At 54.1% G+C, this 14,136-nt stretch overlaps 6 protein-coding genes across 6 annotated transcripts; 4 read left to right on the top strand and 2 right to left on the bottom strand.

Annotated features, from left to right (window-relative positions):
- Positions 1 to 688: 688 nt before the first annotated feature.
- Positions 689 to 1,191, top strand: BO86DRAFT_248221 (uncharacterized protein). The gene is made up of 2 exons (XM_025667148.1): positions 689 to 1,048; positions 1,119 to 1,191. The coding sequence occupies exon 1, from the start codon at positions 808 to 810 to the stop codon at positions 1,039 to 1,041; it is 234 nt and encodes a 77-aa protein (XP_025522566.1). The 5' UTR covers positions 689 to 807; the 3' UTR covers positions 1,042 to 1,048; positions 1,119 to 1,191.
- Positions 1,005 to 3,358, top strand: trm44 (tRNA (uracil) methyltransferase; the record flags this gene model as incomplete). Its single annotated transcript, XM_025670345.1, has 2 exons — positions 1,005 to 1,048; positions 1,119 to 3,358. Exon 2 carries the CDS (start codon positions 1,271 to 1,273, stop codon positions 3,356 to 3,358), a length of 2,088 nt encoding a protein of 695 aa, XP_025522565.1. The 5' UTR covers positions 1,005 to 1,048; positions 1,119 to 1,270.
- A 126-nt stretch (positions 3,359 to 3,484) lies between these two features.
- BO86DRAFT_393289 (CorA family magnesium transporter) lies at positions 3,485 to 5,686 on the bottom strand. Its single transcript, XM_025672983.1, has 3 exons — positions 5,034 to 5,686; positions 4,343 to 4,971; positions 3,485 to 4,280 (listed from the first exon to the last, which is right to left on the bottom strand). The coding sequence occupies exons 1-3, from the start codon at positions 5,613 to 5,615 to the stop codon at positions 3,770 to 3,772; spliced, it is 1,722 nt and encodes a 573-aa protein (XP_025522564.1). The 5' UTR covers positions 5,616 to 5,686; the 3' UTR covers positions 3,485 to 3,769.
- Positions 5,687 to 6,354: 668 nt separating this feature from the next.
- On the bottom strand, positions 6,355 to 9,101 carry BO86DRAFT_348971 (WASP family protein). Its single transcript, XM_025669341.1, has 5 exons — positions 9,036 to 9,101; positions 8,500 to 8,944; positions 7,157 to 8,433; positions 6,693 to 7,093; positions 6,355 to 6,627 (listed from the first exon to the last, which is right to left on the bottom strand). The coding sequence occupies exons 2-5, from the start codon at positions 8,707 to 8,709 to the stop codon at positions 6,596 to 6,598; spliced, it is 1,920 nt and encodes a 639-aa protein (XP_025522563.1). The 5' UTR covers positions 8,710 to 8,944; positions 9,036 to 9,101; the 3' UTR covers positions 6,355 to 6,595.
- A 155-nt stretch (positions 9,102 to 9,256) lies between these two features.
- On the top strand, positions 9,257 to 10,044 carry BO86DRAFT_393287 (uncharacterized protein). The gene is made up of 3 exons (XM_025672982.1): positions 9,257 to 9,490; positions 9,558 to 9,900; positions 9,961 to 10,044. The coding sequence occupies exons 2-3, from the start codon at positions 9,747 to 9,749 to the stop codon at positions 10,020 to 10,022; spliced, it is 216 nt and encodes a 71-aa protein (XP_025522562.1). The 5' UTR covers positions 9,257 to 9,490; positions 9,558 to 9,746; the 3' UTR covers positions 10,023 to 10,044.
- Positions 10,045 to 10,420: 376 nt separating this feature from the next.
- BO86DRAFT_413718 (ssDNA endodeoxyribonuclease RAD1) lies at positions 10,421 to 13,883 on the top strand. The gene is made up of 8 exons (XM_025674772.1): positions 10,421 to 10,476; positions 10,544 to 10,721; positions 10,791 to 10,878; positions 10,931 to 11,001; positions 11,063 to 11,114; positions 11,162 to 11,638; positions 11,726 to 12,818; positions 12,870 to 13,883. The coding sequence occupies exons 1-8, from the start codon at positions 10,429 to 10,431 to the stop codon at positions 13,785 to 13,787; spliced, it is 2,925 nt and encodes a 974-aa protein (XP_025522561.1). The 5' UTR covers positions 10,421 to 10,428; the 3' UTR covers positions 13,788 to 13,883.
- The last annotated feature ends 253 nt before the right edge of the window (positions 13,884 to 14,136 follow it).

The raw sequence follows: 14,136 nt of genomic DNA, 5'->3' as shown, positions 1-14,136 counted from the left end.
TAGAGAATGTTGATGGCTGCTGCTATGGCCCGCGAATCTTTCACAACATCGATAAACCCACTCGTCTGTAATCAGTGTATATTTAGCGGCTATTGCCCGCGCCGCACCTAAAGACACACCGATGGGAGAAGATAAGGGAAAAGCAAGATAGAAGCGGCTGACCGAAGATGCAGGCTGACCACTGAGTAGATAGGATGGACAACTGTGGCGTGATACGCAGTCTGCTAGTAGGTTACTAGCCTTCTACCAACCGCGTCAGGTTTAATTTAGACTAGCTCGAACGTGCAGACGTCATGATTGTGTCGCGAACCCCGCAAGACACGAGTACGCACACGAAGATCGACTGCGAAGCTCTCTCTCTGCCGGGGTCACGGGAAGAGTCTTTGCTTCGGGAGGGCTTTGACCCTTCATCGGCTGGTTCATTGTTTCGACTCTCTTGGCTGATGAAAGTGGTTTGTTTTCGTCGGGACGCTGACGATCATGACGCAACAGCAAGAAGAACATCATCGCTTCGCGTGGCACATGTTGAAGCAGAAAGCAAACTGCAGATTAGTCATTCGAGGCGAATATATGCCGTGTTCAGGGGTCAAATTTGAACAAACAAGATGTGGAAGACGATCTTGCCGAATGCGTTGATGGGGGTATTCTTGAGAGCAAATGAAAAACAATCAAAGTGAAGAGGTCTAGAAGGAGTTGACATGCTCGATCCCGGATTGTGGGTGGAGCCCTCGGATCATGGATGGATGCAAGCAGCAGATGCTCGGCTGACTCAGCGGGAGAGATGCAATAAGGAATGCCGAACAACGGATGCCTCGTATTCCTGGCGGTCAAGGATTAACTCGGGCCCGATTTGCACTGCATGACATTCCATTCGGCGAGTCAGTTGGGATATGCAGAACATTACTAAGCGAGTCACATTTCCTTATGCAGTGTCTACGAGGGGCAATATCTGATAGAACCCGACGGAGGGGCTTGAGCCGACAAGAAATTGTGATCGTGATACAGGCATGTCTTGACATAGTCTTAGGTCCCAGCCATTGACTTACAAGTATGTACTATGTAGAATTCAAGTTTCCCGACTACTGTGCGAATACACAAATGACTAATCAATATTCAAGGCAGGATTCTCCACAGTTGATGGAAACCCATCAATCTGATAGCAGGAGAACACACAAGCGATAGAGAGGTCTTAATGAACACAAAGTATTTCAAGAACAAGCTTGTCTCTTGCATCTAGCCTTGTGTGTACGGCAGCAGCCGAGGAGCAACAATGACCCGAACCTCGCGCAAGCCACCCCGAGACCCAGCTCAGCTCTCGGGGAAGCCACTGGCAGAGACCCTGGAGCCATCATCCATCTTGCACAGCGAGACAGAAGACTGGACGACCTCTCGGGATCTCACTGAACATGGCCTGTCGTTTGTGCCCGAAGTGATGCAGGATCTGACCCTGTACTTGCTGGCCAACCCCAACGTCAACTCGAGCCACCTGTTTCGGGCTGATATCCTCTTCGACAGCGAGGGGATATTGCGTACCCCACGGGAGAAGGCACAGTCCTTCGCGCTCACCGGCAATGCTAATGCGGATGCTATCGTATCCACTGGAGGTCTCAATGGCGCAGAGGATGAGGCTGAGGTTGAGCCTACCTCCGCGCGCGATGTCGCCGGCTTCACCCTGACCAGGACCATCGTCCGACGCCTAGTGCCCCGGAACCCTAAGCTGGACCGGACCCTGGACCAAACCTGTCACTTCTACGAAGCAGAGACAGAGACGACGGCTGGAACTGAAGGAGGCTGCAGACGCTCCCTGGTCATCTACACACCCCACATCACCAAGGAGGAGGATATCCCCTACTACCACCCCACCCTGCGCTCTTTAGCCTATCTCTACGACTACAACCAGACCACCATCACCCCCAACCCCACGACCACAGAGCATCCCTCCCAAGAACCAACCCCAACCCGAACCCCAATCCCAGGCCCAGGCCTAGGAACCCTAACCCTACACACGCTCCTCTTCCCCAACCTCTCCATCACCAACCGCCTCGAACGCACGCTACAAGCCCTCCTCAACACGCAAATCCGCCTCGCGCGGACCACCCACCTGCCCACCCCATCATCATCATCAGGCTCCTCCGCAACCATCAACCAGAAACACCTAGGCGCCAACAAAAACCCCCTCAAAGACAACATCCTCCCGCAACACCTCGTGCAGAACACCTACACGCGCCTGAAGACCAAATACGCCAGCGACCTGTGTCAGCGATGGGTCGAAACCACCGAGCCCTCGAAGCACGTCTTCGAGGACCTCTCCATCGCCGCCTTCCTCATCGAGCTCTGGCGCAGCATGTACGGCATCGTCCCGGAGGATGAGCGCAGCCCTCCAACCCCCGCCGAATTCCCCGGCTTCGTAGACGTAGCCTGCGGCAACGGCGTCCTCGTCTACATCCTGCTGCAGGAAGGCTACTCCGGCTGGGGCTTTGACGCCCGCCGCCGCAAGACATGGGGCATCTTCCCGGAGTGGATCCAACGCCGCCTGAAGGAGGAGATCTACATCCCTGCGCCTTTCAGCGATGCAGTAGTCGGTGCTATCGTCGAACCCGAACCCGAACCCGAAACCGAACCCTCCGGCCCTATCGCCACCTCCAGCCCCAGCCCCAGCTCCAACAACCCCTTCAACCTCAACATCCCAACGCACACCGGCCACTTCCCCAAAGACACCTTCATCATCTCCAACCACGCGGACGAACTGACCGTCTGGACGCCCCTGATGGCCGCGCTGCTGTGCCCCGCCAACCCGTCCCCGTTCGTCGCGATCCCCTGCTGCTCGCATGCGCTGTCCGGCGCCAAGTACCGGTATCCGCCGCCTAAGGGTGCGTCTACCTCCGCCAAGACGGGGCAAGAGGAGCAGCAGCAGCAGCAGCAGCCCGATTCGGGGGACTTGAAGGCCCTGCGGAAGGAGAGGCAGGATGCGCAGGCGACGGAGGCCGGGTTTCTGAAGAGTATGTATGGTTCGCTGACGGCGAAGACGATGGCGGTGGCCCAGGAGGTGGGGTATGAGGTTGAGAAGACGTTGTTAAGGATCCCCAGTACGAGGAATATGGCTGTGGTTGGGGGGCGGAGGGGGACGATGGTGCGGTGGAGGGGGAGGGGGAGGGGAGGGGAGAGGGAGGATGAGGCGGAGGTGGTCGGCGATGCTGATGCTAATGCTGAAGAGGTGGTTGGAAAGGTCATGGCTGCTGTGCAGCGGGAATGTGCGCGAGAGGGAGGCGTGAAAGCCGCGGCGAAGATCTGGATAGAGAGAGCCAGAGGGATCAATAAGGGTCCTGGGATGGGGAAGCAGCGTGGTGGCGGTCATTGATGGGGGTGTTCTCGAAACTTGCACAAGAGCGTCCTATACGAGGATTGGGTTACGAGGAAATATCATACAATAGAGCTGTACAATTCTATGAAGCATTTCTAGGATTCTATAGACGTCGATGCTGAGCTCGGCTTTGCAAGAAATAAATGACTGAGAAGGGAGTCCTCACACAGTGAGTGAGAAAAATCAGGAACCGAACAGTCCGATCAAAGTATTGTGGAAACAAGAAAAAAACTCCGACCATGCATTTTCTATACAATGAGCGAAGAGATATTATATGGAATTACTTGCCTTCACCGACACATCACACATTCACTATCGTCGGTATCACCATTGCTGAATTGGCGCCGTATCACGGCTATCATAAGAGACAACAATGGCAAGCCATACACCGATCGCAGAACGAAGCACTTATGCCTCCTTAGGCTCACGAGCTTCTGCCTTCGAAATAGGATTGGCGGTCGGAGCCGAGGATGCGCGCTGCGCCGCGGCGGACCTGACAGCTGCTGCAACTGAACTGTCCCTGATGCGCTTCAACCTCTCCGAGCGGGCTTCCCCAGGCAGACTACCCCAAACCGGATCAATGGAATCAACTCGCCAATTTGACCGATGGCCAATTGCTCCACCTCTCGTTGGTAGATGGACCATAGGCGAGCCGCCTGCGCCGTCTTCGCCCCACATCCTGACACGCTGTAGCTTACGCAGCTTGGCCAGCCCATACACGCAGACGACAAGTGTAATAGCGAAGCAGGTCACAGAGACCGCGCCGAAACCCAGATCCGACTCCTCGATGAAGTTCTTCAAGTTCATTCCGTACAGTGCGGAGAAAAGAGTTCCAGTCGCGAGTCCGAGTGTGCCGATGCTGAATTTTAGGTCGAGAAGCATGAGGGAATTGCGGTTGGCGTCCAAAATTGCCTTGACACTATACACAGAGGCAATTAGCTATTTATCCATAACCGAACTTCAATAGCGAGTAATACTCACACTTCTTCCGTGTTGCGAATCCCTGTCACCAAGTTGCCGCTAGCCTGGACAATTTCATCGCAGACTTTATGATATGATTCCAGTAGCATCTCGACTTCCTGGTGATCATCCTCCTCACGCTCGATATTCTTTTGACGCTCAGTGAGGTACATCGCAGCCAAGTCGTCGTCCGCTTCCAACAGATCATCGATAGCATCGCGCACAAGTCGAGCCTTCTGCTCAAAAGTACCCAGCTTCTTCGAGTAGATCAGCAGGTGCCGCAGCTTCTCCCGATCGATATCCTCTTCCAGGGCCCGCAGAACGCGCACGACGGGTTCTCTGACGCCGTTGAACTCCTCCTCCAAGCCACTTGTGACACTGATCAACACAGCTTCGAGCGCCCGGAACTCGTAAGGTAAAGCGCCCGCGCTTTGTCCCTGTCTTTGCCGCAGCTTACCCTCCAGATCATAAACGAACAGGGACTGCATGTAGGAGTCGGTTGAGCCGTAGGCATCGAACACAAGCACACGATCGGCCTTGATCAAAACGCGGAGGTGAAGAAGATTGATAAGAATCGCGCTGGGCCGGACCAGAATGTGAGGCAGGGTTGACGAGTCGATTTTGCGCAAATCCCGTGGGAGAAGGCCATACTGGACGCAGCGGTTAATGCGGTTTCCTCCCCTCATTACAATATAACATGCATGTCACTCACCTTGGCGATCAGCTCACTCTTCTTGAACTCTCCGTTCACCAGGGTGACGTTTCCGTTGCTATCAAACTCCGTGCATCGCAGTCGCGGCTCGTTGGTAGCCTTGGCCGCCAAACCGCGCCCTAGCGTGAAGCCCGGCTCCGTGCCGTCACCGATCAATGTGGGCGGACTGCAGGCATACTTGTTGCTTTCCGCAGCCTTGCTCCGCCTCCAATCAAGGAGTCTGCGGAAGAGAGGCCGGTCTTTGGTGGAAATGGGGCGCGATGGTTGCGCATTAGGAACGTGAAACGTCGGCGTTGCGAGAGATGGAGTAAACGAGGTCCGGCATCGTGCACCGCCACGGCCTCGAACTGAGAAGCTCGGTAGCGGTAATAGACTCGCCTGGAGCGGTTCTTGCGATGGTGGTGTTCCAACTCGATTGCAGTTGTTGGTGAGGTTTCGCAGTGAAGGCACACGAGGCGGTGGACGAGTCTGGCCGCAGGCTGTTGGGTTGGTGGTGAAAAAAAGCGACTCGGACTGAGAGCGCAGAAACCGGAGGAGAGACGCCGACGGGGCTGATGATTTCAGAGACGACGGAGACGGCATTTCTGAGGCGCGTGCGACGACTTCATCAAGAACCACAAAGACAACCGCCACTCATCCTTGGGTAGTTTCTGACCGGCGGAGATGGGCTCGACTATCTTTTTCCCGCTCCCCAAGTTGTTGCGCGCCTCCGGGCCTATAATGATCCGGCTCCTTATCCGTTGCCTATCTGAGATAAAGATTCTCTACTCCGTACCTATTCCTCAACGCCTGGAAGGAACTATTCATTCATTAGGGAAGATGGGATCCGTGATAACGCCTTTTAAGTCTCTTACACGGATACTTGTTGCGCTTTGTGCTCTTTGTATTCATGACTATTTCGGGGAAATGCTATCTGCCTTATGAGCCAGTGCCCTAGCTGACATAGCAACATTCTTTTGGATGTCACTCCACTTTGGTTGCCGGCTCTGATATGAACTCAGCATGAGAATTTCCTTGAAAACCTGCCCGCCTGCTCGTTCTGACTGGAGCAGTGCGAGAACAGAGTGGTTGGACTGAGATGTGTTATGACTGTACAGGACGGGACTCATACATCCAATCCATCCTAATGCTATAGAACCCCCGGCTCCCGCCCGATTGGACACTCCATTCGTGATATGACGTCACAGTACGGAAATATTTATGACTACGGTAAACAATGGGCTAACCTTGAAGTGACAGTGGACTACAGCTAGTACCCACTGCAGCTACTCAGTACTACGTATCGTGTCTAGTATTAATACGGTAGACGAGACACCAAAGTCCGAATTCTTGTCTATAGAATAAAGTGGTGCAATGCGTTCAAGAAGCCACAATCTTCCGATTAGGAAGTTTAGCTGCATTGCGCTTGGACAGTCTTGCAAAGACACTTACCGATCAACTGTGCAACAAGCACAATAATCAGCAAGAAACGATATTGAGCAAAGGTATCCGGCGCGAACAAATATGCTCAATGCATTGCAACGCCAGAAGAAATCATTGGAGAGGTAGATACGACGCAGCAATCACCAATCATCATCGTCCTCCTTTTCGTCATCTGTCAATAGAAATCAGCACTGTATATACCGCAAGAGGCGCATATCAAAGAAGACATGTACTTACCGCTACCGCTGACTTTCTGCTTTCTCTTAGCCAGGGCGTCTTGCAGAGCTCCAGCCAAACCTCCTTGAGGCGCGCTTCCAGTACTTGGTGTGGCCGCAGCTGACTCGCTAGAGCCGGGCACAAAGGCACCACTTCGGTCTTTCTTTTCCGAATCTTTGACCCTCCGCAAGCCAGTACCTCCCTTCCCTCCTGATGCTCGAATAGCAGCCATGAGGTCATTCCTACCTGCATCAGGAGCAGGCAGCGGTGGGGCGGCACCACCTGGCGGGGGTGGGGGCGGAGGACCGCCAGCCCCAGGAGGGGGTGGAGGTGGAGGAGCGCCAGATCCAGGTGGAGGAGGAGGCGGGGGAGCAAAACCGCCTGGTGCGGGTGGCGGCGGCGGAGGGGGAGGCGGACCCATGCTGGACGGAGGCGGGGGCGGCGGGGGAGGTATCGAAGGTGCTGCATTTGATGAAGGGTGTGACGGGGGTGGTGGCGGCGGTGGAGGAGGCACGCTTGACGATGGTGGTGGTGGGGGAGGGGGCGGCGGAACAGCAGCACTCGTAGGTGGCGGTGGAATCGGCCGGGAGCTGGAAGGCACAGGTGGAGGGGGCGGGGGTACTGAAGCCGGACTTCTTGGAGGAGGTGGTGGGGGACCTGGGGCTGCAGCATTGGGGATTTTGGGTGGTAGTTGGGGCGGCGCCGCAGGACTCATAGTGCGCGGAGGCGGCGGCGGAGGTGCAGAAGGTAAGGGGCTGCGGCTGGGTGGTGCCGGCGGAGCAGACACCTTTCGCACTCCTTCGAACGGAGGTGGAACACCAAAGCGAGAGTGATTCTCTTCCATTGGCGTCTTTGGAGGCCGCGGGGGAGGAGGAGGGCCTGGGTTTGTGCTAGACATTGCTCGCTGACGACCAGGGGCCACGGATGCCGCTATGTGGGCAAATTTACCGGCATCCGCGATCGGTGGAGGGGCACGGAAGCGATTTCTTGGGGGCGAAGGCTCGCGATTTGATACAGGCGTGGCAGGTTCGTCATCCACATCAGTCCGAGTTCTGCGCGACGGAGGAGGGGGCGGAGGAGCGCCGCGCCTGCTGCCACCACTATTTCCAGTGTTCTGCGGACTGAGGGCTGCCACTTTCGGAGCTGGCGGTGCAGATGGGGGAGGCGGAGGAGGAGCCTTTCCTCGCCTCTGATCTTCAGCAAGAGATGGACTAGAGTCGGAACCAGCAGCGCCTTGTTTCTGCTCAATATAGGCCTTGATGAAATCGGAATTCTCAGCTATCTGGTCCTCCGTGATTCCCATCTGTAGGAGTTCGTCTAGCAGTCCCTTCCATGCGGGGTCGCTAGTATCAAAAGGCAACTCCTTACGTGGCGGGCTAGCGGCGGGCGGCGGGGGAGCGACCTGAATCGAAGGTGCAGGTGGTAGTTCCGCAGGCGTAACCGTGTGAGCGTGAGACCCGGACGACGAGCGATGCCCAAGCAAGCTGCCGAACAACGATCGACCCACGCCATGTTTGCCATTGACGACAGGGGCTGGGCCCTGGCCACGAGTCGACGCAAAAGGTGTCAACCGAGTCTCTTTGCTCGCATGCTTCTCCCGCTCGTGAACCTTCTTGATGAAGGTCTTAGCCTCTTTTTCGTCGGCGAAAGAGAACCCGGCGGGGCAGTCTTCGAGTTCAAACGTGTGGAAGAATGTGCGGTCCTGGTTATATGCGAAATTATCGTAGATCTCTTGGTCCCAGATAACTCCCCTTCCCGCAGGCTGCACCGTAGAGAATTGAATGATCAGTAAAGAGACAAATATGTCTTGGATCAGGGATGCGCTTACCGATACATCCACCAACTTAAGCCAGAAGGTCCGGCCAACTAGGTCATTTGCCAGCACGGCAGCACCTTGTAAACCAGTGTAAGTCCATCTTTGAGGATCCGGATATGCAACGTAGAGGCGCGCAACAGCTACAGCAAGGATTTTGTTCGCAGGCTTGGGAACAGTCCTCCTGACAATTTCCTTGTCGGCGTCGGTAAGTATAGAAGGCATGGCGATGTACCGGGAGTTTTAGACAACTTGAGCGCGCGCAGAGTTGAAATGGCGATCAGAACGATTGTATAGTGTCTTGCGGACGCATCGCAGGTGGTTTGGTGCGATTCTAGAGGCCCAATGGATCAGGAGGGTTGTTGATCCTCAGGCACGACCGTTGGCTGATAGGGCGCGGCAGTAACGGATGTCACTGGGAGTAGGGGGTAGCTTGGATTCCCTCGGAGTCTGTAGGAGGCTGAGTGGGAAGTTAGCATGAACGGCGAAAGATGTGAATTATTCTCTGGTATGAAGGTCACTCAGAAGGACGCGCACAGGGAGACACTGACCGATGCTATGAGAATCTGCCTTCAAGGTTAAATGACGGGGGCAAAGAGGTCAAGTAGCAAGAAGAGAAACGTGAGGGGAGGGGAGCCTGGGCGGAGAGAAAGAGGGAGGCTTAGGCGGGCGGCGGCACTAAAGAAGCGCGCAGTGGGGATTCCGGTGGGCTGGGCCTACGACGTACGAGTATTTACCTTACTCTATTGACTATGGCGATATGATAATTACTCTTGTGTTCTCCTCACACGAATGCAGTTCGTATGTCCGCATTTCTATTTCATCAACTGTCATCGAAATCGCTTCCATAGTCAGAAACCCTCCGGTTTATTGTGTCCTTATCCTGGACGGGATGTTGCCGCATTTGTCAAAGGCCATCTTAGGCAGAAATGACACAGTCCAGTAGAAGACAATAACTACTAGAATGTAATCAACTTTGGTTTCCAGGCAACTTCTTATTCCTGTAGTGAGCACGCTTCAATCCTGAATCGGTCATGTGGCTGCGAGTGTGCTTACATTGTCAACTTATCAAGTCGAATTATCGAAGCCCAACCGACGTCATCGCGTGGCCTGCAACTATAGAAAAGCCCGCTTGTCTCTGGCCGCCTCTCTCGCTGCAACCGTTGTTAAGAATTCCCCAGAATCATCATCCAGCCGCTCTCTATCCTCCACACTATACATCTACTCATCACTAAGTCAAGCTAAACACGTTACTCATCGCAATGCCTGTCATCCCCGAGCCTGCTAGCTTCCCTACTGCCCACGGCAGTAACAACGATAGCCCTTCCAACTCCTCGGAGCAGAGAGACCCTGGCCAGGACACAAAGAAAGCCTCGATGCTCGATCACCTGTCAAAGGGCCCTCAGATCCCGGACAGTGAGTTTGGAGATTTCCTACTGCTGAACAGTTCTCCTCATTAACCCTGCTGATCGTTAGACATGCCACCCAAAGCAACAAAGGAAGAAATTGAGGCGCGTAAGAAGGAGCTGAACCAGTGAATGTGCCGGACATATCAAATGGTCGACCTGCTTTCATACCGTGTATTAATCATGAGAATTACGTATGTTGTTTGATAAATGAATTATTATTTGATGTTGCGACTGCGGGGATATATTCACCTGGCGCGGAATGCAGTATGATACTTGCATACCATTGTGCTTCACTTTCACCAGTCTGTGAAACCCATAGATAGTCCTTATCAGTCTTTCCTGTCATTTATTCTCATAGGAGTAGCACATCAACCATATTGCATTAATATATCTCATCTGCCCTGCTTCTGCCTGCAACCCGTTGCAGGAGTGTCCCAAAAAGGAATCATTACATCATGATGCACGTGACCCCGCGTTCACTTTGCTCCTCACAGCGCGATGCGAGGCTGTCTTCTGTCGCGTCCAGAGTTTTCTCATGCCGCCTGAACGAGCCAATGTCCCGGTGAAGCTGTCCCTGCCTCTAGTAAGTGCTCCGATATCTGGTTCCTCTGACTGAAAATGCCAGGGACTCGCTAACAGGAGGAAATCAGCAATATCAGCAGGACATCTTCACCGAACTGCGCGCGGAGGATGAATTGGTGGTTCTTGCTCGAGGCCTCGGCCTCCTCCGGCTAGTGACCAACCTACTTCATTTCTATGATGCGGCTGGAAACAACCTTGTATTGGTCGTTGGTGCTGATGATCGAGAGAATGAGTGGATTGGAGAGGGTGCGCGGCCTGATTGCAGTTCCAATTTATGACGGCAATCCTCGGAAAGTGGCTGACCACAGCTTGCAGCGCTTGCGGAACACTATGCCATCAGTAAAACGCCTCTGGCCAGGGGTCTCAAAGTGATCAATACTGACAGAGCCACGGTTTCGATGAGGTAGGTCACGGTCGGTCCACGCTCATTGTATTTCGTGCTAGACGTTGTACAGAGAGAAGCTATATGCCGCGGGGGGTATTCTGAGTGTGACATCCAGAATACTAGTGGTGGATTTTTTGTCCAGTAAGTAAAACACGTTGTATGCTTGCAAGGGTGTTGACCTCTGATTGAACGCCTTTACCAGAGCTCCTCGACCCTTCGAAAGTGACGGGCATGGTTGTGCTCCATGCCGACAAGTAAGCCACCAACTACCGAAATGCATTCCGATACTGATGGGGTGTAGAATTCTTGCGACTTCCCTCGAAGCTTTTATCCTTCGTGTATATAGAGAAGCAAACAAGACCGGATTCCTCAAAGCGTTCTCGGACTCTCCCGAGCCGTTCACAACCGGCTTTGCTCCATTGGCTACTTCCATGCGGAATCTCTTTCTCCGCAAAGCATCGCTATGGCCGCGCTTCCATGTCACAGTTGCAGAGTCCTTGGAAGGCCATAGAAAAGCCGAGGTGATCGAGCTTGAGGTACCAATGAGTGACAAGATGCGGGACATACAAAATGCGGTCCTTGAGTGTGTGGAAATTTGCATCGGAGAGCTAAAGAAGGCGAATACTGGGCTTGATATCGCAGACTGGACCCTGGACAGTGCTTTGCATCGAAGCTTTGACATTGCAATCAGGCGCCAGCTTGACCCGATGTGGCATCGGGTGAGCTTCAGAACCAGGCAAATTGTCAGCGACTTGTCGGATCTGCGTTCCATTCTCCAGTATGTTCACTTCTTCAGTCTATGAAGTCTGCCCCTACTGCAATGGACGTGTCGACTATCCATTTTCAATCGCTGACTGAACATCAGTGCCTTGCTTACCTATGATGCCGTTTCGTTTCTCAAATTTCTCGATCTTATTGTGACCGCCCATACTCCGCCTCCCGGCTCTACAAGGCACAATTACTCCCCCTGGCTCTTCCTTGACGCTGCTGATGTGCTATTTCAAACGGCTAAGGCGAGAGTTTATCAAGGCAAAATAAGTAGTGATGTGGCTCGCTCATCATTGACTTCGTTTCCTACTACCTTGCAACCAGTTCTAGAAGAACAGCCGAAGTGGGAGGTCGTGGCAGAAGTGCTTGAGGAGATTGAGACAGATGCATATCTAAATCCCTCAAATGTTGACGAATCAAACAGCACCGTGTTGATTATGTGCAGCGACCAGCGAACCTGCCGTCAGCTTCGTGAATACCTTGCAACAATGCATGCTCATGTCGGGGACAGGAAGCGGGAGAGCTCTGACCCCGGTGATGCTGTGGGTGAAAAGAAAGGCTCGGCCGAAGTTATGTTGCGCCGAAGGCTACGAGAATACCTAGACTGGAAGGCCTCTTTATCCAACGTTAGCAAGAATCTTTCCTCCAAACCACCCAATGAAGACTCCAATGGCGCAACGAGCACGCCTGCACCGGGGACTGTGAATCCCAGAGCACCCGCGAACAAACGACGTCGCGTTCGTGGTGGAGGGGCAGCAGCAGGTCCCGGACGAGCGCCCAATGCCGGCATTCAGGTGGAGATGGAACCTTCGGGCCAAGTCACGGCACTCTTAGATGAAATAAAGCCTACAGAAGTCGAGGAAACTCAGAAGGAGGAGATAGTTGTGGAGGACTTGGACGACATGGATGACTATTACGAACTATATGATATGAACGATTTGATTATGATACACCCTTATGATGGCGACATGGACGAGCACATTCTCGAGGAGGTTCGTCCACGGTACATCATCATGTACGAACCGGACCCTGCATTCATCCGACGAGTTGAGGTCTACCGGAGCTCTCATGTGGGCAGAAACGTGCGCGTGTATTTTGTCTACTATGGAGGTTCGGTGGAAGAGCAGCGGTACCTGAGTGCCGTGCGACGGGAGAAGGACTCGTTCACGAAGCTGATCAAGGAGAAGGGCGTACGTATCGCTTGCACCTTTCAACACACCATCTACTAACGAGATTTATAGAGCATGGCCGTGACTATCGTCCATGATAAAAGCCTGGAGGACCCCCAGGAGCAGTTCCTTCGGACCGTGAACACTCGCATCGCAGGAGGCGGGCGACTCGCCGCAACGGCCTCACCTCCGCGGGTCGTGGTCGACGTCCGGGAGTTCAGAAGCGCGCTGCCGTCCCTCCTGCACGGCAACAACATGATCGTGATCCCCTGCCAGCTGACCGTGGGCGACTACATCCTCACGCCGGACATCTGCGTCGAGCGCAAGTCCATCCGCGACCTGATCACCTCGCTGCGCAACGGCCGTCTCTACAACCAGGCGGAGACGATGCTCCAGCACTACAAGAACCCCTTCCTGCTCATCGAGTTCGACCAGAACAAGTCCTTCACCTTCGACGCCTTCGCGTCCGCGACCACGCCGGGGACCTCCTTCATGACGGACTTCGGCTTCTCATCCTCCGGGACCAGCACCCTCTCCGCGAATAGCTCCCTGGTCAACCCCTCCAGCCCCAAGTCGGCGCAGCATCTGCTCGTGCTCCTCACCCTGACGTTCCCCAAGCTGCGGATCATTTGGTCCTCCTCCCCCTACCAGACCGCGGAGATCTTCGCCGAGCTGAAGAAGAACAACCCGGAGCCGGACCCGATCCGCGCCGTGCAGATCGGCCTCGACATGGATATCGCCTCCTCGTCCCACCCGGGCGATATCATGGCCGCGGTGGGCATCGAGCACCGGACCTTTAATCTCCTGCCTCAGGACATGCTCCGAGCTGTGCCCGGGGTGAGCCCCAATGTTCTTGAGCGGCTGATCCTGGAAACAGAGAACATCCATGAGGTCGCGAATATGAGTGTGGAGCAGCTGGACCCCCTCGTGGGGATCGAGGCTGCCCGCAAGATAGTCGGTTTCTTCCGGAAGAGCGTGTTTGAGGATTAGCTAAGACGCATGCAGTACCATTATGTACATCATCAGTGTCTTTCATCAGTCGTATTTGTGTAGATGGAGCGGTATGAAAGGGATGAACTACAAGTCTACGTGTCGTATAAAGCTTGCTTTGATAGTAAAATTTTAATATTCGTAACCTTTTCATAACTCCATCATCCAGGTTTTCAAAAGTGAAAAACAAAGGAGCGAATTTTGAAGAAGGCAAAACCAGGGAACAGAAAAAGAAAATCGTCAACACACAAAGCCAGGCCGCACGCAGCCCGTCTTCTTTTCGGTACGTATTGCGACCCACTCCTCCGTAGACAACCCGAAGGCAGCTCTCTTGATGGATCATGATCCG

Source organism: Aspergillus japonicus (genome assembly GCF_003184785.1).
Source record: "Aspergillus japonicus CBS 114.51 unplaced genomic scaffold BO86scaffold_93, whole genome shotgun sequence".
Classification (NCBI taxonomy): Eukaryota; Fungi; Ascomycota; class Eurotiomycetes; order Eurotiales; family Aspergillaceae; genus Aspergillus; species Aspergillus japonicus.
The sequence above is the reverse complement of the archived record's forward strand: the minus strand, read 5'-3'. Positions and strand labels throughout refer to the sequence as shown.